Below are 22,043 nucleotides of genomic sequence, written 5' to 3'. Positions count from 1 at the left end.
GGGGTAGAAAGGAATTAGAGAGTGTCCACAGGAGGGAGCTGAGGATGGGGATGGGTGTGGAGGAGCAGCTGAGGTCACTTGTTCAGCTGGAGCAGAGGGGGCTGAGGGCAGAGCTCAGTGGGGCTGCAGCTCCTCCTGAGGGGCAGCTCTGATCTCTGCTCTGGGACAGGAGCCAGGGAACGGCTGGGGCTGGGTGTGGGGAAGATTAGGTTGGATATCAGGGAAAGGTTCTTCCCCAGAGGTGCTGGGCACTGCCCAGGCTCCCCAGGGAATGATCCCAGCCCCGAGGCTGCCAGAGCTCCAGGAGGGTTTGGCAGCACTGCCAGGGATGCCCAGGGTGGGATTGTTGGGGTGTCTGGACAGGTCCAGGTGTTCTGGATGGTTCCTGTGGGTCCCTTCCCACTGAGGGTGTTCCATGATCCTGTGACCAGTGACACTTGACACAGAGTCCTCACTCTGCTGAGGCTGTGCAGGCAAGCTGCTCTCGGGTGTTAATTTTTTTCAGCAGACCATTGTTGTGTAGGTGAGTGCAGGACCAGCCAGGCTGGGAGGGGACAGGCAGAGCTGGGCCTGTGCCCTTTCCCACACACTGAACATCAAGCACCAAGTGCTGCCACTGTCCCTAGAGCCACTGAGGGTGTCCCTTTGCTGCCCATGGAGGGTTGGCAGCAGGGTGGTTCCTCCTCTGGCACTGGGTTCAGGTGGTTGTGTAACAGCAGAGGTAGCAGCATACGGCAGCTAAATATGAACCAGCTCTGTTCCAAAAGGTCTGAGGTGTTTCCATGACTCCATCTGCTGAACTGCTATAAATACAGGAGAGCAGTGCAGGCTCTCAGGGAGCAGAGCTGGGATCTGAGCACTGGAGCCCACAGAGAGCTGGGATCTGCCAGCCCTTACAGGAAAGCACAATTGCACTAGGTAAGAAATCCAGCACTGCAGCTTGTTTTCACTGAGCTGTACCACAGCTTTTCAGATTTCAGTCTGGAATCACTTAAGAATTCCAAGTGATGGATGCAATTTCTCAGAGCTCAGCTGATTAGATGCCAGGTGACTGAATTCTTTGTAAAAAATGTGCACATTGTGTCTTCCTCTGAATCTAGTGGTGGGTTTTGTTTTGTTAAAGCAGTGACCCCACCCTCAGCTCTCTGCAGGGATCCCTGAGCTGGTCAAATAACTTCCAGTGTGTTTCAGACTAAAGTCACAGTGAACCAGACCCCCAATTATCAAAATCCTTTCTTGGGATACCTGAACTGCTCTGGTGCCCTGGGTGAATTCTAACCTTGTTTATGAGCTGTGCAACCCCACAATTTCTGGCAGCCTCATTCCCCCAGACTCTGTTATTGCTGTTCTTTGCTTTCTTCATTGTCCAGCTGCTTGTGTTTTGTGTCACATCCTTTGGTCATTTGTGTACACTGGAATGATTCTGTGCCTTTGATCCCTGGCTGCACTCAGGGTTTGCCACGTGAATCCACAAGTGTTGGCAGTGGCCTTGGCTGAAGGGCAGGGCCAGCTCCAGTGCTCCTGGGTCCCACACTGGCTTCAGCCTGCCCTGGCTGCTGCTGGCTGCTCTCTCCAAGGGTTCCTCCTTCCTCTCCCTGCCTGTTGCTCTTGGGCCTTGCTGGCAGCACTCCCAAAGCCAAGGTCTCCTCCTGAGCCTGGGTGAGTCAGGCAGTGTTCCCAAAAGCCCCTTCTGGCACCTCCAGGCTTTCCTGATTTGGTAACTTCTGTTTAGCATAAATAAAGCTTAATCAGCATAAATAAAACTTAATCTAAGCTGCTTGTCTTTAATGCATCTTAACTTTCATGGGAACTTTGAAAGATCACCACAGAATATTGCCTGCTTTATTTGGGGGATGGGAACCCCCATCCCTGTTGTCCCTGTCCTGGGGGAGGCAGGGCTGCTCCTGGGGGCTGTTCCTGGTTTATGGATGCACAGCACTCACTGGTGCTGCCCCTTCTGGAGCCCTGTGCTGGCTCAGGTTTGTGCTGCACCTCTGGGGGGAAAGGAGCCCTCAGAACATCCTCAGTCCTCTCCTCCTGTGTGATTTGCTGCCCCAGTCCTGGGAAGGGGTGCATGGAAGCAGCCTTGGAGTGGGCCTGGCTGGAACTGGCAGCAGGGTGTGGGTGTGAGGAGCCTGTGTGTGCTCCCACCTCCTGCCCTGTGAGCACTCACAGCTTGTGCCACTCACCTTTTCTCAGGGTGCAGGGCTGAGCCTGCCCTGGCAGCGCCAGAGCTCCTGCCCAGCCAGGCTGGTCCCTGCTCAGGCCAAGCAAACACAGCTCCAGCAGCCTTTGTGGCCCCAGTTCTGCTCTCTGTGACCAGTGACAGGACCCAGGCCATGGCTGAAGCTGTGCCAGGGAGGGTCAGGCTGGATCTCAGGAAAGGTTCTTCCTCCAGAGGGTGCTGGCACTGCCCAGGCTCCGCAGGGAATGGTCTGGAGGCTGCCAGAGCTCCAGGAGCTCTCAGGGATGCCCAGGGTGGGATTGTTGGGGTGTCTGGGCAGGGCCAGGGGTTGGACTCCATGATCCTTGTGGGTCCTGTCCAACTCAGAACATTCCATGATTCTGTGCTTTCTTTTTTGGCTGCTTGGAGGGTTTTCTGGCACTAATGGGGATCTCTTGGCTTTGGTGTTTAGATGGATCCTGAGTATCGGGTGAAGAAGTTCTTGGCTCTCCTGAGAGAAGAAGGAACGTAAGTACTTTATTTTAAAGCAGTGCTTAAATTCTCTTTTCTGCTCAGAAATGAGCTGCTCTGAGGGGAGCCAGTGGGCTGGATCTGCTCTCCTTGTTGGCCCCTCTGTATTGTCAGAGCTGTATCTGATCAGTTCTTAGAGCAATTTGGGAGGGGGGAGGTCCTGAAGGTTTGGGAACCTGCATGCCTGAATTCTCTACTTTTCTGAATTTGCCCTTGACTTTTAAAGTGTGGGCCAAAATTTACCTTTCTTTAACTAAAGTAAATCAAAAGAGATTCTGCTTGAGTTAAAATCCAGCTGTTTATCTAAAATCTGGAATTTTTGGTTTCTTGTGTCTGCTGTCTGAGAGAAGGATGTCCTACTCTTTCCCCATAGGTGCCACAGGGAGTAGTTGAGCCCAGTGGGACAGTGGCATCTCCTAGAGAATGACTTTCTAATACATGTAGGGCAGTACCTGTGCTGGGGAAACTCACACCACTATCTATCCTGGCTACATGTGAGTGGGTTCCAGTGTGTGCTTGATGCTTTATACATGTGCATGATGCTTTCCTGATGGATTTGGCTTCTTTTGCAAGAGTCCCTACCCTAGACTGAAGGTGGACCAAGTGCAAGATCAACAGCTGGAAAAGTGACCAACCTGGAGAACAAACACTGGGATCTTTACTCTTCTGTGCTCAACACACTGGACAAAGTGAAATGCTCCCCTGATCCCCAGAGCCCCATGTGGAACCTGCATGTGTAGTGCAATACAGTACCTTTATTCTTTGTCTTTCATATCCTGATGTCATGTGGAAGTGTCTCCTGGACCACCGTGCTTCTGTCTCTGTGCGTTTTGGGGTGAGCAGGGGCAGTGTCCTGTGAGGTTTGGGGCTGACCCTCACTTGTGTCCAGCATTCCTGCAGTAGGAAAGAGATCCTGGCTTCCAATAATCCTGCCAGTGTGGTGGGGGGATGCTGGAGCACTGCTCTGTCTGACCCTGGTCAGGTGAAGCTTTTTGTGGTGCCCCCCAGCCCCACAGACAGAGCCCAGAGGAGTCCAGCTCCAGGAGTGCTGGATGCTGCAGCCACTTTATTTATATCCAGGTATTTTGGGGCCTGATGGGACACTGCTGGTGGCACTGGGGACTGGAAGAGGGCAGGGAAGGGTTGATCAGAGTAGAGGAAATTTCCAAATCCAGTATTTAAGGCATCAAACCTTGCTGTTAATCCAACAACAGTTTTAGCAGTGCTGGTTCCAGCCTCCAGCTCTTCCTGAGCTCCTGTAGTTGGCAGCTTTGGTATCCTCCAGCCTCATTTTATCCCTTTTTCCTGCCATGTTACCAAAGGTTGAAATTCCTCCTTAGAGACAGAGAGGAAGCCAAGCTCTGCAGGTGCACGAGATGTGTGTTGCCATGTTTTTGCACTGAAATAAAGGAATGTATCAAACCTTGCTCCTCGCTCCTTCCCGTCTCCTGAGGCCTCAGGGAGATGCTGAGGCTGCTCCCCTGGGCTCCACTGCTTCCAGAAGGTTCCTGGAACATACCTCAGTGTGGTGGGGCATGAAATCAAAGCCATTTAGCAGATGTTAGTCAGTGTAGCTTCCTAAACTCGAGCAGACCCACTGTAAGGGCTAGCAGTGGCATGCAGAGGGGTGTTCCCAGGGAAGGAGGGTGCCCCACGTCCTTCAGGCCCAGGTGGAGGTCCTGTTGTCCTCAGTGTGCTCACAGCAGTCGGAGTGTTCCAGGCACTCCACTCTGCTCCTCTGGCAGTGCTGTTGTGTTGTGATGCTGTTGTGAGTCCCAGTGGTGGTTCCCTCTCATTTTGTGTAGGATCTTGTGAATTTATTTGTTCCTCCCTTCCCTCTGCCAGTCTGAGTGACAGCAGCACACAGTAACTTATATTTCAGAGTAAATGATGTAAAACCTTATCGTGTCTGTGTCCAGAAAACTATATTGATGAATAAATATCTGGTTTAATTGCACATTCAATGGATTCAATAAAAAGCACAACTCCTTGTGATGACCTGGGTGCCATCTGTGTCTGCTGCTGGTGTGTGTGAGGGGCAGAGCTGCTCCTGGGCTGCTGCTGCTGCCAGAGGGGTGCTCAGAGTGTGCCTGAGTGTGGATGGGTTGAATTTAGCCCAGCCTGGGTAGAAGTTAGTGAGAGGACCCTGGTCCAGCCCATTCTGGAGCTGTGTGGGCTCTGCAGGGCTGAGGAGGTCTCATGTGTGTCTGTGTGTGTGGGGTGGGGGGATCCATGGAAATTATTCATTTCCATTATTCATGGAAAGTATCCCACCCCTGGGGAAGGCTGGAAAACCAGACTGGGCTGCTGGGTGTGACACCTGAGCCACTCCAACCTCTGTTCCAAGATGTCCATCTGAGATTTCCCTGCAGCTGGCACAAGGGAGGGCAGCACCTTCACACCACCTGTGTGTTCTCCTTGTAGTAGAGGGGCTTTAAATGTACAATAAATACACACTATTGCTTTCAGTGTAAGGGCTGAATTCTTCACCCCCTTCCTTACCCTGTTTCATCTTGAACTTTCCAGAAACGTGTCCCTGAAATGGAGTTGTTGACCAGAGGCAGATTTGAAGGTGCTGGGATGGGTTTTGGGGCGCAGTGTGGGGTGGAGGAAGGTTTGGGGCAGTCAGGGAGAGCTTTACCCCCAGAGCTGTGAAGTCCAGAACCCTCCATGGGCCAGGTGCTCTGGTGAGGACATGTCAGGGGTGGTGGCACCAGCAGAGACACCCTGGCCATGCACTGGATCCATGGGGTGGCTTTGTGAGTAATTTGGGGATAAAGACAAGAATATGAGTGATTCTATATTTTGCCCTTCAGACAGGTGCATTTGAGGCCAGTGCAGTGGAAAACTGTGTGCACTTAAAAGCATGGCTGATGCAAGGGGGATGCTGCAGAAACACCCACAGAATTATTCATGGACAGGAGAATGAGTTTTTATATGAGAAAATGTGGACCTTGGTCTGTCCAAAGTGTTGGAAGGTGATTCAGAGACAGCCTGTCACATCTGGGGAGTGTGCAAAGTCTGGAGCCTTCTTGGATCCATTGCTTAATTGGATCTTTATCCATTGCTTAATTTGATCTGGCTCTGCAGAGCTCCTGCCAGGAGGGGACAGCCGGGGGGGTCGGGCTGTGCTCCAGGGAACAGGGACAGGAGGAGAGGGAACAGCCTCAGGCTGGGCCAGGGCAGGTTTAGATGGGATTTCAGGGAGATTTATCCATGGGAAGTTGTCCAGCCCTGGCACAGCTGCCCAGGGCAGGGGTGGAGTCCCCATCCCTGGAAGGATTGTGTGGATGTGGCACTTGGGGACAGGGCTCAGTGGTGGCCTTGGCAGTGCTGGTAATGGTTGGACTCCATGATCCTAAAGGGTTTTTCCAACCCCACGGGTTCCATGACTCTGTGCTGAATGTCACTTGTGCACACTGTGCCCTGGCACTCCCTGAACCAAAATCTCAGCATTCAGCTGTAAAATCGCTTCTTTTTAAAATTTTTAAAAAAAATTTTTGGCCATCATTGTCTCGATTCCTTTAACAGATACCCCTGTCCATGCCAGGGAGGTGGAACTATGTGACCCTTAAGGTCCCTTCCAGCCCACACCACTCTGGGATTCCATGATTCCGTGGCTGTCCCTGTCCATGAGCAGCTGGGACATGACCCACTGCTCTGTAGCTGTTCATCAGGACCCTCAGAGCCAAACCACACAAGCTGGCAAGTGCATATTTTTGAATTTTTACCTTTTCTTTAATGATGTACCACAAAAAATGGAAGTTGAAATATATTTTTCTCCAAATATATATATTTATATAATATATAATCTTAGTTAACTCAAGTATATACATTGTATAATAAATAATGCTTATAAAAAGAGAAATTTTCTGAATATAAAATAAAAAAAAAATCGACCTCTACAACTTTATACAAAACTTTGGATACAGCAGATTGATGGAAAAAGATCTTCCATTCAGTGCTAGAATACCTGGCTACAGTAAAATAATTACAAGGCAATAAATGTTCTATTTAATATTAAATACCTTTTCTTGATTAAAAAACAAACAAACAAAGAAGGGATTTTGTTTAAAGTCGGGTACTGGGAGTCTTTCCAGACATGGATTTAATATATACTTTAAATAGATGCATATCAGAGGACGGCGTGGCTCTGGCTGGGGGAGGCTTTTGGAGCTCTATGGGATTTGAATTTTCGGGAGCAAAGGCTGCTCTGAAGGGATCTGGAGCTCTGCAGGGAGGGACCTGGGGTTCTGCTCTGCCTGAGGGCCCCCTGCTCCCTGCCAGGGGTCTCTCCCCTGTATTGCTCTGTGCAGCTGCAGGGGTCTCACTCCCAGGAGAAGGGAGAGTGGAGCAGCAGCCCCAGCCCCAGTGGCCCCACTCCCTGGAGTTCACTGTCTGGGCTGTGTTTGAGCATGGCTGTAGGTCCTGGAGCCCACCAGGACAGAGGGAGTGTTTATTTATTAATTTCACAGGTCAGTCCTCCTGGAGGAGGTAACCCAGGGAGAGGGGATGTGCTCAGGGACAGGGGTGGCCTGGGGAGCAGGGCGGGACAAACACTGGTTCTGCTGCATGGGATGGGCTGTGGGCTGTGGGATGTGGGGGAATGTGGCCCAAATCCCTGCTCGTGGCACAGGAGCTTCCTGGATGATTGCTGACAGCTCAGTAAATCCCCTGGCAGGGGAGGGCTCTGCCCGGCTTTGTGCTGTGTGGCCACACCTGGCTGGAGGGAAGGCAGACAAGGAGGCTGGGACAGAGATTTCTTCTCTCCCTGGAGTCTCTCACGTTCAGAGCTGGTGCAGCAGCTCACCTGGCAGGTAACCTGTCCCCAGAGAGATCCCTGAGCTCCCTCTGGGGTGTAAAGTCATGTTAGGGAATGCAGAGTCAATAGGTACTGCCCTGATGCTGGGCAGCTGCACGCTGAGGAGGGGCTGGGACGATGCTGTGCCCTGTAGGAGGTGGCAGCAGTGCCCTGTGCCCTGCTCCTGTCCTGGGCCAGGTGCAGAGGGTCAGCTCTGGGCTCTGCCTTCCTGCAGTGCTCCATGGGAGGTGTGGGGCAGGGGGAGCAGAGAGGACAGAGGGGAGGGGAAGGAGAAACCACCAGTGGGCTCTGTTGGTGTGCTCAGACAGGTTTGGTTCTCCAGCATCACCTGGGAGCAGGGAGGAGGGAGCTGGGCTGGGCTGGGGGCTCCTCCTCTGCCCACTGCATCTGCTGAGACCAGGACAGCAGCAGCTGGGGGAGCTTTCACTGTGAACCATCCATTTCCACCTGAACCCCCCTGTTGGTGCCTGCAGGGGCTGGACCTGTGGAGCAGGACAGATCTGGGAGCTCTGGGGCTGCTGTGGCAGCAGCTCTGCCTCGTGGGGCTGTGCCTTGCTGGTCTCTGCTGCCTGCCTGTCCTGTCCCTGCTCTCCCTGACCTGTCCCTGCCTTCCCTGTCCTGTCCCTGCCCTCCCTGTCCTGTCCCTGCCCTCCCTGTCGTGTCCTGCCCTCCCCAGGCAGTCTGTCCTGCCCGAGGGACCAGCAGTCACACCTCGCCTGGGTGAGGTGCCCAGAGTCTTCTCGGTGCCCTGGCTGGGGCCACCAGGAGTTTTGTGCCATCCTCTGCAGCGTGAGGCCACGTGTGGGGCTGACCACGGGGCTGAGGGACCCCTCAGCCCTGCTCTGGAGCCCCCTCCACCAGTGCAGACCCACCTGTGCTTACTTGCAGGTGTGGACGTCGTAGACCCGCGTGCACTCCTGGCAGCTGACGTAGCAGCACCAGTGGAAGATGCAGTGACACTTCTCCTTGCGCTTCTCAGTCCGGGTGTTGTGGCCCCGCCCGCAGCACAGGAGGTCGCAGCCGTCGATGCCGTGGGAGGTGACGTTGCACGTTCTGTCCCTCGTCCCAAAGGAGCCCGTCTCCGGGTTGGGCTCACAGAAATTGGGGGAGTTCTCGTAGTAGACCAGGTCCCGCTCCGTCGGCGGCTTGAAAAGCGCGTACTTGGCCCTGAGAGTTTCCACCCAGCCGCGGGACTCGCGGTGCTTCTCCACCACCATCTCCGAGGCGCTGTCGTATTTATCCTTCAGGTAGTCCCCGATGGCCCGGAAATCGGGCTGGGCCCACCAGCAGGTCTTGACCTCGCAGCTCCCCGAGAGCCCGTGGCACTTGCACTTGAGGTGCATGTGGTCCAGGATGGTCTGTGCGGGGCAGAGCACGGTCAGAGCAGTGGGTGGAACACGGGGTTTGCTCTCCATCGCCCGCCTGTGCCACCTGGGCTTAAATGTCTGAGCTAAGCTCGGTCTGGGAAGCCTCACCTTGAGTTTTGGGGGCAGTTTTGGGCCCACAACATAAAAAAAGGCATTAAGCCACTAGAGAGCGTCCAAAGGAGGCCACAAGGATAGGGAAGGGTCTGGAGGGGACGTATGAGGGCATTTAGTTTGTTCAGCTGGAGGAGAGGAGACAGGTTAGACCTCAGTAAGGTCCTCAGCACCCTCAAGAGGAGCAGTGGATGGAATCAATCTCTTCACTCTCGTGACCAGTGACAGGTCAGTGGCTGGAGCTGGGCCAGGGGAGGATTAGGTTGGATCTCAGGGAAAGGTTTTTCCCCAGAGGGTGCTGGCACTGCCCAGGCTCCCCAGGGAATTGTCCTGGCCCCGAGGCTGCCAGAGCTCCAAGAGGGTTTGGACAGTACTGCCAGGGATGACCAGAGTGGGATTTTGGGGTGTCTGGGCAGGGCAGGAGATGGATCAATGATCCCTATGGGTCCCTTCCAGCCCAAGATATTCTCTGGTTCTGCGATTCTGTAAGCACGGGCTGGTTGGAGATGCTGGGGGGCTTGAAAGGTCTCTAGAGATGTCACACTCCAAAAGCACAGCTGAGGTGGGCAGCTGCTCAATCCAATCCAATCCAATCCAATCCAATCTATTTTAATCCAGTCTAACCTAATCCCAATGTCTGATCCTTTTGTGGGGGTCCTTCCTGTGCTATGTGTGTGGACAGTCAGAGCCCAGAGAAGCTGAGGGCTGGAGATGTTTCTGAGCCCTGTGGATGGAGACTGATCCCTGTTCTCTCCTTGCTAATGACCCTTCATTTATGTCCCAAGTCCAACAGTTTGTACTAAAAAGTGTGTGAAATTGGGAACCTACAGACAGGACTTTTCACTAAAATCTCCTTTGTGTGGAGAAAAATAATCACTGATTGTGAATAAAATTATTGGAGTTTGGTGAGGGATGGAAGGTGTCAGGCTTCTCTCCTTCCACCTCTACTTTCTGTGGTATGGAAAACTCATATCAGTGTTAGCTTCAGGCACTGTCGGAAAGGTCCTACTGGGTTTGCAAATGACCCAGGGCAGGCAGAGGCCCTGGTACTTGGTGACTGCAGGAATGGAATGGAATGGAATGGAATGGAATGGAATGGAATGGAATGGAATGGAATGGAATGGAATGGAATGGAATGGAATATTCTAGTTGGATGGGGCTGTGACTATCATCTTCTCCAGGTAATCATTGTGTGGGATAATGTTGTAACAGGGAACATGCAGGAAGGAGGCACTGGGAGGAAAATCCTCTTCAGCCACTGCTGGCCTGGGGTTGGGTTTCTATGGCTTTGGAAGGTGCTCAGGATGCCTGGGGAAGCTGTGACTGCCCCACCTGTGGAAGTGTCCAAGGCCAGGTTGGACGGGGCTTGGAACAGCCTGGGATAGTGGAAGGTGCCCCTGCCCATGCCAGGGGTGTGGAACAGGCTGGGCTTTAAGGTCCCATCAACCCAAACAGAATTCTGGAAGTTTGCACTGGAATCAAGGAATATTTTAGCTCTTAATCCCATGTGTCTGTTTGGAGGGAGAGGAAATGCCATGCCCTGGAAAACAATCCTAACAAGTTGCTGCCTGGGAATTCCTATGATCCCACTCCATCAGGAGGAGCTGCACTGGGCTGTCCATGCAGGACTGGACACTCAGCCTGTCCCCACTGGACCTCAGCTGTCACTGTGATATTTTCTGAAAAATCCCTTCACCAGGATTTCTTCTCCTGAGAAGCTGAGAAGCCTCAGAGAGGAATGAAAACAATAATTATGATTGCTGCTCCTGTGTTTTGCTACTTTGGAATGTGGTCTGGAGATGGTTTACCAACAGGTGCATGTTTGATTGGTTTCATGTGAATTGCTTTAACTTAATGACCAATCAGGGTCCAGCTGTGTCGGGACTCTGGAAACAGTCGTGAGTTCTTATTATTCATTCTGGATAAGGCTTCTGATGTATCCTTTCTCTATAGTTTAGTATAGTATTAGTATAGATAATATAATATAATATAATATAATATAATATAATATAATATAATATAATATAATATAATATGATAATAAATCAGCCTTCTGACATGGAGTCAGATTGTTTAAAGAAAGACTGGACTTGGTGCTATAGTCTGGTTGAGGTGCTAGGGCATAGGTTGGACTCGATGATCTTAGAGGTCTCTTCCAACCTCATTATTCTGTGATTCTGTGATTGATCTCTTCCCTCGTCCTGGAGACCCTCTCAAAGACCACAGCCAGCCTGTCCCCTGTGTGCTCTCATCCTGTCCCCTCTGGGCTCCCAGCCTGTCCCCTCTTGGATCCCATCCTGTCCCCTCTGGTCACCCATCCTGTCCCCTCTGGGCACTCACCGTCCGGCCGGCCTCGTTGTTGTGCCTGTTCATGGCGGAGCGCGCGTCCGGCCGGTTCTCCCGCGCGTCTGCGAACTCCCGGGACACCAGCACGCCGAAGTCGGCGTCCTCGCTGCACCCGCCCCACTTCCAGCCGTCCCCCGGGGGTCCCTTGTGGTGGGAGTCGCAGCCACAGATGGTGGAGGTGCCCTCGGCGCAGGAGCGGGTGACGGCGAAGGCCACCCCGGCCGAGGCGATGGCGTGCACGAAGGCGGATTCTCGAGTGGCTGCAGACAGAGCCCGAGGGTCGCTGGTCAGTGCCTCCTTCCCAGCCTCCCCCAGCAGCACCCCAACCGCACTGAAATGCCAGAAGTTATTTTGTTAATTCGTTAATGGAGGTTTCCTGGAGCGGGAGGTGCCGGCGTTGCCCTTGGGCAGGGGTGTGACTCCAGCTCTGGGGGTCACACCTGCAGCATCTCCCAAACACAGGGTCCAGGATTCCAGCCAGCTCAGGGGTGAACAAGGCATCAGCAGCAGCTTGAGGGGCCTCAGGAGAGAGCTACTGGAGCAATTCCCAGCCTGGGAACTCAGAGAAGGGCTCCATGCCAGGGGTTAGAGATGGAGGAGCTCATTGACCTGGGGAAATGTTTTGGATGATTCAGGACACACTGTGGGAGGACAGGTTTGACCTTGGCCTAGTGGCTGCACTGGCCCAGGCTCTCCCAAGCACAGTTGGTATCTCAGAATCAGCTTTCTCCCTGGGACACCTTTTGGCTCAGAGCTCTGCAGAGGTGCAGCTCCATGGGCAGTGACACCAGGCTGCTTCAGCCCAGCTGTGAGGATGGAGACCTCAGGTCTCTCAATCCAGAGCAGATGTTGGGGTCAATCCAGCCTTGTGCCAGTGTGCAGGAGGGGCTGGAGGCTGGAGCTCAGGGGTTGTGGAGCCTGGGCTGGAGGGCTCTGACTGCCTCGTGGGTCTGGTGTGATCAGATCATGGGAGCAGTCATCAGCAGATGTGGGATGAATCAGAAATTTCTGCTGAGAAAACCACCTTGGAGCCAGTCCCCTCCTTCCAGAGCAGGAGCCACGAAGGAGCCATCTCTCAGCTGTCCCCTGCCTCCCTGCCCTGCTCCTGCCTGGTGCCTGGGGACAGCAGGCCCTCTCCCCAGCCTCAGTGTCCCTGCAGAGGTGGCCCTGGCTCCCAAAAGCCAGGTTTGCCAAGCTGAGCTGATGCCAGCCCCAGCAGGCTCTCGGGGGAGGTGGCTGTGGGTGGCTGCCAGCAGTGGGAATGTGCAGCCCTGCCCGGGGAGCTCCAAATGGGATCTGCAAGCAGGGCTGCTCAGTCCTGGCTGTGCTGGCAGCACCCCGCTGAGGTTTTCATCTCCTTTCAGCTCAAACTCTTCCCTCCTTGCCCTTCCCATCTCCGATGTGCCAGCAGGGATGCAGCCTCTACGAGCCAGGTTTTCCTGGGGGATCTTTCACCAGCTGCTCCCACTGGCACCGCTGGGCACCGGTGGAAGGGCCCTGCTGCCAGTGAGGGGTCTCAGCCTGACAAAGGCTCTTTGAGTGGCCGTGATCCACAGCAGATCACATCAAGGAGCCAGCGAGCCCTCCTGGCCCCAGCCCAGGACAGCCCGGGGACAGGGGGAGGACGCGAGTCGCTCTGGGACCGAGGTGGCTCCGCTGTCCCTGGGAGGTGTGGATGGGCACGGGGAGCAGGGTCACTGCCAGGGACTGGGCCGGGCTGGGCCGAGGCGGGCTGGGCAGGGACAGAGCCGGGCTGGGCTGAGCCGGGCTGGGCCGAGCCGGGCTGGCAGTGCCTGCCGGGCAGGGCCGCAATGGACACGGCTCCTGCAGCTGCTCCGTGGCCTTCGTTTCCCCGTGTCCCCATCCCCCCGGTGTCCCCTGTACCCCCGTGTCCCCTGTACCTCCCTGTGCCCCCCGTGTCCCTCCTGACTCCGTGTCTCCCGTTCCCCCCGTGTCCCCCGTGCCCCGGTGTCCCTCGTGCCCCCCTGTACCCCATGTCCCCTATGCCCCCCGTGTCTCCCGTGTCCCCCCTGAACCCCCCGTGTCCCCGGTGTCCCCGTGTCCCCCGATGTCCCCCGTGTCCCCTGTACCTCCCTGTGCCCCCCGTGTCCCTCCTGACTCCGTGTCTCCCGTGTCCCCCCTGAACCCCCCGTGTCCCCGGTGTCCCCGTGTCCCCCGATGTCCCCCGTGTCCCCTGTACCTCCCTGTGCCCCCCGTGTCCCTCCTGACTCCGTGTCTCCCGTGTCCCCCCTGAACCCCCCGTGTCCCCGGTGTCCCCGTGTCCCCCGATGTCCCCTGTACCCCCTGTGCCCCCCGTGTCCCCGGTGTCCCCGTGTCCCCCGCACGGTGCCGGCGGGGGGCAGCGAGCTGCGCTCACACCGCTCGCCTTGAAATTCTCGCCCGGCTCTGGGCGAGGAGCTGGGAGAATTTCCCAGAGATGAAATGCGGGAGCAGCGTTCCCAGAACCAGGGGAGGGGCTGCCGAGGGAGGATTAGAGCCGCCTTGACAGTGCACCACTGCGACTGTCTCCCAGCCGGGCCCGTTACCTGCTGGGACACTCAATTTGCCATTGTTCCCGCGGTGTCACACTGTATTACCAGCATAATGCGGAATGTTTCCGCCGGCCAGCGTACCCACGGCACAGAGCACTGGCATTCCCCAGGAGCACCTCGTAGCAACGGGGCAATGTTCCCCTGTCCTGCCGTCACCCTCCAATCCCGCCAGCCCGGCTGGGAAATCCCTATTGATGGCGCTCCCCAGCCCCCCAGAATGGCTAAAGGGCGTGTGAATGCGGCAGCGATTTGAAACGACTGCGGCGCTGCGATGGTATCGCTCGCCCTGCCTCACAGTAGGGGAGGAAGCTTAGCTCTTTCTCATCGGTATAAGCTTATTTTTCTCTCTCCTTCTCTCCTTTCCCTCCCCCTCCCTTTAAGCTGCTGAGTTTATATCAAGCCGGCCCCTGATCCCACACACCCCTGTTTAGATGCAAATGACTGCGAGTGTCATGGCTGAGAAAAGCCCTGGGTTATCGTGGTGCGGGTCTGCCTTTTCACAGCTCGTGTCAGGGGCTTAGCCGAGCTCACCGGGACCCCCGACGGCAGCCCGGGCCCAGCTGCCGCCCCTGCACCTGCCCCGGCCCCGGAGCATCTTCCCGGGAATGTCCCGGGCCAGGAGAGGAGCCAGGGCTGAGGGGACAGGAGCGCAGGGACTGGGGACCACCATGGTCCTCCAAGGGAAAGGGGAGCATCCTTTTCACTATGGGCTGCACCTCGGGCTGCAGGGGAACCTGAGATCTGGAGCACCTCCTCCTCTTCCTCCTCCTCCTCCTCTGCCCCTGGTGTCTGCAGAGCTGTTCCTCTCACTGCTCTTCTCAGGCCACAATTACACCTGCACAGTAACTCATTTTTTCCTTCTTAAATCTGTTCTCTCAGAAGCATTACCACTGCTTCTGGCCCAGCCCTGGCCAGTGCACACCCATCTTGGAGCCAGCTGCCTTTGGCTCTGCTGCACATGGAGAAAGCTTCCAGCAGCTCCTCACAGCCACTCCTGTAGCCCCTCACTACCAAAGCTTGGCCACACAAAATCCAGAGCAGGAAGAGGATTCAGGGCAGCCGGGACAGGAGCTCAGGGAGTGGGGAAAGGTGTGAGCCTGCAAAGCTGACCCCTGCAGGTCCAGCCCCACTGCCCTGCTCCTCCTCCCCAGCCCAGGGATCGCTGTCCAGCTGCCCTGTGTGTGTGCCAGCTTTAACCAAAATCCTGGATTTCATCACCAGCCCAGAGAACTGTGATTGCTCCCCCCCCAGAGCAATGTGTGGCTGCTGGCTCAGCCCTGGTTTGGGCAGGACTTGGCTGGAAGAGCCATTGGATTTAGATAAGAGCTGACCTTATTTTACAAAGAAAAGGGAAAGGAGGGAAGGGGAAAGCAGGTTTTTCTTCCCTCCTTATCCCAGACTGCACACCTGCAGTATAAATCATCTTGGGGAATCTGCTTGTAAAAACATGATCTTACCCCACACTCAGGGGTTTGTTTTTTGGGATTTTTTTTTTGATGGCCTGGGTTAAAAACTAAGACATGGGAAAAAAACCCCCAAAACCATAGAATCACAGAACTACAGAACAGTTTGGGTTGGGAGGGACCTTAAAGCCCATCCTATCCCACCTCCGCCAGGGCTGGGACACCTCCCACTGTCCCAGGCTGCTCCAGCCCCAGTGTCCAGCCTGGCCTTGGGCACTGCCAGGGATGCAGGGGCAGCCCCAGCTGCTCTGGGCACCCTGTGCCAGGGCCTGCCCACCCTGCCAGGGAACAATCCCTCATTCCCAAGACCCCACCCACCCCTGCCAATGGCAGTGGGAGCCATTCCCCGTGCCCTTTCATTGATAGATTCTTGTCCCCAGTCCCTCTGCAGCTCTCCTGGAGCCCCTTCAGGCCCTGCCAGGGGCTCTGAGCTCTCCCTGAAGCCCTCTCCTCTCCTGGGTGAGCTGAGTGAGCACCCCCAGCTCTCCCAGCCTGTGTTTCCTTGCAGAGGATCAGTGGCCCTAGGAAAGCAAAGCCTGGGCAGGTACAGCAGCCAAAACCTTGTGAGTCTGACCCTGGGGTGAGAAATGTGGAGGAGCCCTGGTGGGTGAGGGCAGAGCCTTGCCAGGGGAGTTGTCCAGCAGCTCCCACATGGGTTCAGCCCCTGGGGTTTCCCTGAGCTGCCTTTGTGTTCTGTGCCCTGCCAGAGGGAGGAGGAGAGGTTGGGGCTGACACTGGGGAGGCCCTGGAGGCAGGAATCCCTTGGGTATCCAGGGAGGGCAGCCTGTGCCCCACACTGGCAGCAGAGCTCACAGCCTGGAGGATGCCCCAGGGAGGAGCAGCCCAGGAAGGCTTGGACACACACTGGGACGTGAGTGTCTGCTCAGCTGAGTGCTCCCACGCTGTGCTGCTCTGCAGGCTGAGCCCTCCTTCACTGGAGCCCTCCACCACTGACCATGGTTAACATGTTTGCAGCTCCTTTAAAATGAAATTACCCTCAGTTTCTTTTCAGGCTCTATTAGAAAAGATTTTTGATGCTGTTGTAGTGAGAACTGCACCTTTGAAGCTTTTCCAAAATAGCCTCAATCTACCTGAGGGAGCAGCAGCTGAGACGATCCGAGTTAATTCTGACAGGGGATTTCACCCAGGTGTTTGTGAGGTGAAACCCCAACCCTCTGTGGCCAAATGCAGAGTGTGGGCTGGGACAGGGATTGTCTTGGTTTGGGTTTGGGTTTGGGTTTGGTTTGTGGGGCTGCACCCCTGGGTGTGCTGGAAGTCAGGAAAAGGGAACGTGGCAATGGTGGCCACAGGATCCAGATAATGGGCCCAAAACTCTTGGTTTGAGAACCACCTAAAGGGGCTCCAGGAGAGCTGGAGAGGGACTGGGGACAAGGGATGGAGGGACAGGACACAGGGAATGGCTCCCACTGCCAGAGGGCAGGGATGGATGGGAGATTGGGAATTGGGAATTGTTCCCTGTGAGGGTGGGCAGGCCCTGGCACAGGGTGCCCAGAGCAGCTGTGGCTGCCCCTGGATCCCTGGCAGTGCCCAAGGCCAGGCTGGACACTGGGGCTGGAGCAGCCTGGGACAGTGGGAGGCGTCCCTGCCCTGGCAGGGTGGCTCTGGGTGGGTTTTGTCCCACCCAACCCAGGCTGTGGCTCCTGTTCCATCCAAGGAAGAGGCTGAGTGGGATCAGATGCTCATTGAAAGGTCCCCTCCAGCTCAGACTGTGATCTCTGAAGGCCCAGGAGTGTCCACAGCCTTGTCAGGGATGAGCAGGGCTGGTCCCACCCTCCTCAGAGCTGCCAGCACCTCTCAGCTCTGTCACCAGCCCTGTGAGCTCAGCCACATCCCCTCTCTCCTCCCTCAGCTGGGGGAGCCTGGGAAGGTTCTGTTTTCTCTGCTGCAGACTCCTGGGATCTCAAAGGCTCCCTGTGTTCCTCACTGCCACACAGTGACACCAGTCCCATCCTCAATCTGCTCATTAATTTTGAAGGCAGCAGGGAAAAGACACGAGCACAGTTCAAAAATGTGAATAATCCCCACCATCAGATGGGCTGGGCTTTGATGTGTCCTCCTTTGCAGATGATGCTGTTTATTTTTAACTGCTCCACTTACAGGTTAGTGAGACACCAGGATAAATACACGCTGGGAGCCTGGCAGGGCTGTCTGGAGATGTCACAGGGGGACTGGCAAAGCTGAATATCCAACGTGCTCACTCATTTTTCTCCATCTGTCAGAAGAGTTTCAGAGCTCTGGGTGATATTTTACCTTGTCAGCTCGGGCTGTGTGGAGATGCTGAGGCAAGTCCACACACGAGGCTTTGCTCGAGTCCCTGCAGCCGAAAGAATCTTAAAATATTCTCCATAAATTCAAAGTTCAGTTTGCTCATTACAGGGAGGATGGTTCAAATCTGATCTTTAAGTGCTTTCCCGCTGACAGAAATGGTGCTGAGAGATTTTCAGTGTCTCAATGCTTGAGCAGTTCTTTCATAACTTGTTTAGAATTTTTTATGACAGTTTTTTAAGAAAATTAAAACTTTCTGATCTTTTAAGTGCTGAAATTTAGGACAGGCTTTTATTAGGCAGCAAATCAGAGTGTGTTGAGCCCTGCTGACAAGTTATTTGGTAGTAAATACAACAGTTACCCCAAAATGCACTCTGGCACAACAGAGGGGAAATGAATCTCATGGTGCCTATTAGTGCTCTAATAAGGCTTGACAATCCTGGTTCCTGCAAAGAATGCCACATTAACACAAAGGAATGATTTCCACTGAAATTCTCAACTGACATTTCGTGGATCTGAAACGATACCTACCCTCACTGGGAGGCTGAAACTGGAAAAAAAGGATATCATGAACTGTTTCTTTGCAGAATATTGGGGCTTTGAAAGAAAGATTCACCAGGACTCCTGCATTCTCCAGGGGACTGTTGGGAAAGAGCCCAAAGTCCTGCTCTCAGCCCAATTTCTCCAGTTCCTTGAAGCCTGTACCATAAATTTCTCATTTCCAAAGTACCACTACAAACAATAATTTCTGTGCAATAGAGAGATTTTGGGCTGCAGGGACCCAGTGGTGTCAGCAGCCAGGAAGGGGAGGGGGAAATGGTTTTGGTTCTGTTTATGAAGCTGTGGAAGCAAGATATCACCTGTGGATGTCCCTTGTGCTGAATGTGGCACAGAGTGAGCAAAATCCATGGGAAAACTGGAGATTTTTATCCACTGGGAGCTTTTAATTCTCCACTTGGTTCAGTTTTGTGGGAATGCTTTTCATCTGGGCTCTGGGCCATCTGAGATGTGGGACAGGTTAGCATGGGGCTGTGCTGGGGGGTCAGGGTGGATCCCAGGGAAAGGTTATTCTCCACTTGGTTCAGTTTTGTGGGAATGCTTTTCATCTGGGCTCTGGGCCATCTGAGATGTGGGACAGGTTAGCATAGGGCTGTGCTGGGGGGTCAGGGTGGATCTCAGGGAAAGGTTCTGCCCCCAGAGGTGCTGGCACTGCCTAGGGAATGCCAGAGCTCCAGGAGGGTTTGGACAGCACTGCCAGGGATGCCCAGGGTGGGATTCTGGGGCGTCTGGGCAGGGCAGGAGCTGCACTGGATGATCCCTTCAAACTCAGGGAATTTTGTGATTCTATGATTTGTTCCTCCAGCACCTCCCTCCAGGCTGTTTTGGGGCCCTTTCTCCCTTTTCCAGTGTCATGCCCCATGATGTCTCTGGGAACCCCAATTTTCTGGTGCCTCATCAGTGCTTCAGTGTGCCTGACCTGTGCCAGTTTAGAAAGGTGGCATTTCAGGAGCAGGGGATGAAAAGGAGTTTAGAGAGAGGAGAGGGAAAAATCAATTTATAACCTGTCCTTGTTTCCTGCTTTTTGGGCTCATTTGTGAAAAGATTCATTGAAATCCCATTGAAAAAAAGATTTCTTGAGCTAAGCCTGGTCAGGACCATGGATTTCAACCATGGTTCCTCACTGGAGGGGAAACCTGAGCCCAGGGACCTCTTGGGGTGGGCAATTTGTGCTTCAGTGGCTCGGCCTTGATCCCAAAGAGCTCAGGCACAGCCCCTCTCCTTGGCTCTTCCCACGGGTCTGCTGGACCCACTTTGGAAATGCTGCATGCCCAGGACAGGGAGGTGGAGCCCCTGATCCCAGAACTTGAGAGTGCCTGGGGCTAAACCTTCCCTTCCTTTACATCCTCCCTGACCCTTCTGAGCTCCTGGGATGGGAACCTTTCCCTCCTTGTGATGGAAACACACCAAAAACTTGGAAGAGAAAGAAACTGGAGACATTTGGGTTGAAAGCTGGCACATGAGTGTGGTAATCACATATCCTCTGAACAGACAGAGACAGCTCTCTGCCAGGATTTTCCTGGGAAGCTGTGAGAAAGCTCAGAGAAAACTCACAGAGAAAAGAATAAGAAACAATTCCTATCTCCACTTGCTGCACCTGTTGTTGTGCACATGTGGAATGTGTTATGAAAATTGTTCACCAAAAGATAGTTTCTTAATTGGACACTAAATGGTGTTTGAAGAGATTGACCAATTAAGTCAAAGCTCTATCAGACTCTCCGTGAGAGTTACAAGCTTCTTAATAATGTAGTATAATAAAACAATTAATCAACCTTCTGCAATCATAGAGTCAATACTAATTATTACCTGACTTGGAGCCTGCCACGACACATCAGACCCTCTCCCTCTCCAGCAGGACAATCCTGGTGCATCCCAAAGTCCAGAGGAGCTCAGTACATGATCCTGGTGTACCCCAAAGCCCAGGTGAGCTCAGCACACAATCCTGGTGCACCCCAAAGCCCAGGGGAGCTCAATGCACAATCCTGGTGTATCCCAAAGCCCAGGGGAGCTCACTACATGATCCTGGTGCACCCCAAATTCCAGGGGAGCTGTGGGGAGCTCAGTACACAATCCTGGTGCACCCTAAAGCCCAGAGGAGCTCAATACACAAACCTGGTATACCCCAAAGCTCAGGGGAGCTGTGAGGAGCTCAATGCACAATCCTGGTGTACCCCAAATCTCAGGGGAGCTAAGTAGATGATCCTGGTGCACCCCAAAACCCAGGGGAGCTGTGGGAAGCTCAATTCACAATCCTGGTGCACCTCAAAGCCCAGGGGAGCTGTGGGGAGCTCAATGCACAATCCTGGTGCACCCCAAAGCCCAGGGGAGCTCAATGCACAATTCTGGTGCACCCCAAAGCCCAGAGGAGCTCAGCACACAATCCTGGTGCACCCCAAAGCCCAGGGGAGCTGTGAGGAGCTCAATGCACAATCCTGGTGCACCCCAAAACCCAGGGGAGCTGTGGGAAGCTCAATTCACAATCCTGGTGCACCTCAAAGCCCAGGGGAGCTGTGGGGAGCTCAATGCACAATCCTGGTGCACCCCAAAGCCCAGGGGAGCTCAATGCACAATTCTGGTGCACCCCAAAGCCCAGAGGAGCTCAGCACACAATCCTGGTGTACCCCAAAACCCAGGGGAGCTGTGAGGAGCTCAATTCACAATTCTGGTGCACCCCAAAACCCAGAGGAGCTCAATGCACAATCCTGGTGCACCCCAAAGCCCAGGGGAGCTCAGCACACAATCCTGGTGTACCCCAAAACCCAGGGGAGCTGTGGGAAGCTCAATTCACAATCCTGGTGCACCTGGTGCACCCCAAAACCCAGAGGAGCTCAATGCACAATCCCTGGTGCACCCCAAAGCCCAGAGGAGCTCAGCACACAATCCTGGTGCACCCCAAAGCCCAGGGGAGCTCAATGCACAATTCTGGTGCACCCCAAAGCCCAGAGGAGCTCAGCACACAATCCTGGTGTACCCCAAAACCCAGGAGAGCTGTGAGGAGCTCAGCAGACAATCCTGGTGCACCCCAAAGCCCAGGGGAGCTGTGAGGAGCTCAGAACACAATCCTGGTGCACCCCAAAACCCAGAGGAACTGTGAGGAGCTCAGTGCAGAATCCTGGTGCACCCCAAAGCCCAGGGGAGCTGTGAGGAGCTCAGAACACAATCCTGGTGTACTCCAAAGCCCAGGGGAGCTGTGCCAGCCCTGCCCCTGCCCAGCTGCCCCCCGGGGTACCTTTGTCCAGGACGGGCCCGAAGATGGCCAGGCTGTCGTCGATGGTGGTGCAGTTCCAGCGGCGGCCCCGGAACTGGTGCTGGCACTCCTGGATGCCCAGCTTCACCCCCTCGGCCACGCTGGGCATGATCTCGATGTAGTTGCGGCAGAAGCGGAGCTGCTTGGGGACCAGGCCGGGGATGGAGCCGCAGAGGATGGGCTGGGAGCCCAGGGAGCTGTACTGCTGGCCCAGGGCCAGCGACCTGCAGGGACACGGACAGGGCCTGCAGCTCTCCTCACTGAGAGCAGCAGGCACAACTTCCTAAGGGCTTCTCTTAGGGAAAAACAGTGAGGAACTCACACAAGAAGAGAAAACAATTATTTCTATTTTCTGCTCCTGTTGTTTGGCACATGTGGAATGTGTTACGGAGATTGTTTACCCAATGTGATTTGTTAATTAGACACTAGTGGAAGTTGTTTTGATTCCTTGGTTAACTGAGTCAAAAGCTGTGTCCTGACACTCTCAGACAATCAGGAGTTTTTCTTTAGTATTCCTTAGTATAGTATCTCTTTAGTATGTAATTTAGTACGGTATTAGTGTAATATAGTATAGCTTAATAAAGCAATTGTTCAAC

The 22,043-nt window shown here is 54.4% G+C and overlaps 2 protein-coding genes across 4 annotated transcripts in view; one reads left to right on the top strand and one right to left on the bottom strand.

The window, feature by feature from the left end:
* Positions 1 to 4,693, top strand: part of NSF (N-ethylmaleimide sensitive factor, vesicle fusing ATPase) — a 73,853-nt gene extending 69,160 nt beyond the window's left edge. Inside the window, exons 20-22 of one of the 3 annotated variants that reach the window (XR_005626660.1) lie at positions 2,637 to 2,692; positions 3,069 to 3,189; positions 3,269 to 4,693. Coding sequence is in view for 2 of the 3 variants with exons in the window: in XM_039700869.1 (XP_039556803.1) it covers positions 2,637 to 2,692; positions 3,269 to 3,287 (75 nt within the window). In the remaining variant the exon portion in view is untranslated. Of the gene's footprint in view, positions 1 to 2,636; positions 2,693 to 3,068 lie in introns of all 3 variants that reach the window. The other 2 variants (XM_039700869.1, XM_039700870.1) reach the window with 2 other exon arrangements.
* A 2,998-nt stretch (positions 4,694 to 7,691) lies between these two features.
* Positions 7,692 to 22,043, bottom strand: part of WNT3 (Wnt family member 3) — a 48,854-nt gene continuing 34,502 nt past the window's right edge. The window contains exons 2-4 of the mRNA XM_039700904.1: positions 21,430 to 21,671; positions 11,336 to 11,601; positions 7,692 to 8,875 (exon numbers count right to left, since the gene is read on the bottom strand). Of these exons, the coding sequence (XP_039556838.1) occupies positions 8,396 to 8,875; positions 11,336 to 11,601; positions 21,430 to 21,671 (988 nt within the window). The 3' untranslated portion in view covers positions 7,692 to 8,395. The remainder of the gene's footprint in view (positions 8,876 to 11,335; positions 11,602 to 21,429; positions 21,672 to 22,043) is intronic.

The sequence above is a fragment of the Passer montanus genome, unplaced genomic scaffold (genome assembly GCF_014805655.1).
Source record: "Passer montanus isolate IOZ18808 unplaced genomic scaffold, ASM1480565v1 scaffold145, whole genome shotgun sequence".
NCBI classification, from domain to species: domain Eukaryota; kingdom Metazoa; phylum Chordata; class Aves; order Passeriformes; family Passeridae; genus Passer; species Passer montanus.
This window is presented reverse-complemented; position numbering and strand designations above follow the sequence as displayed.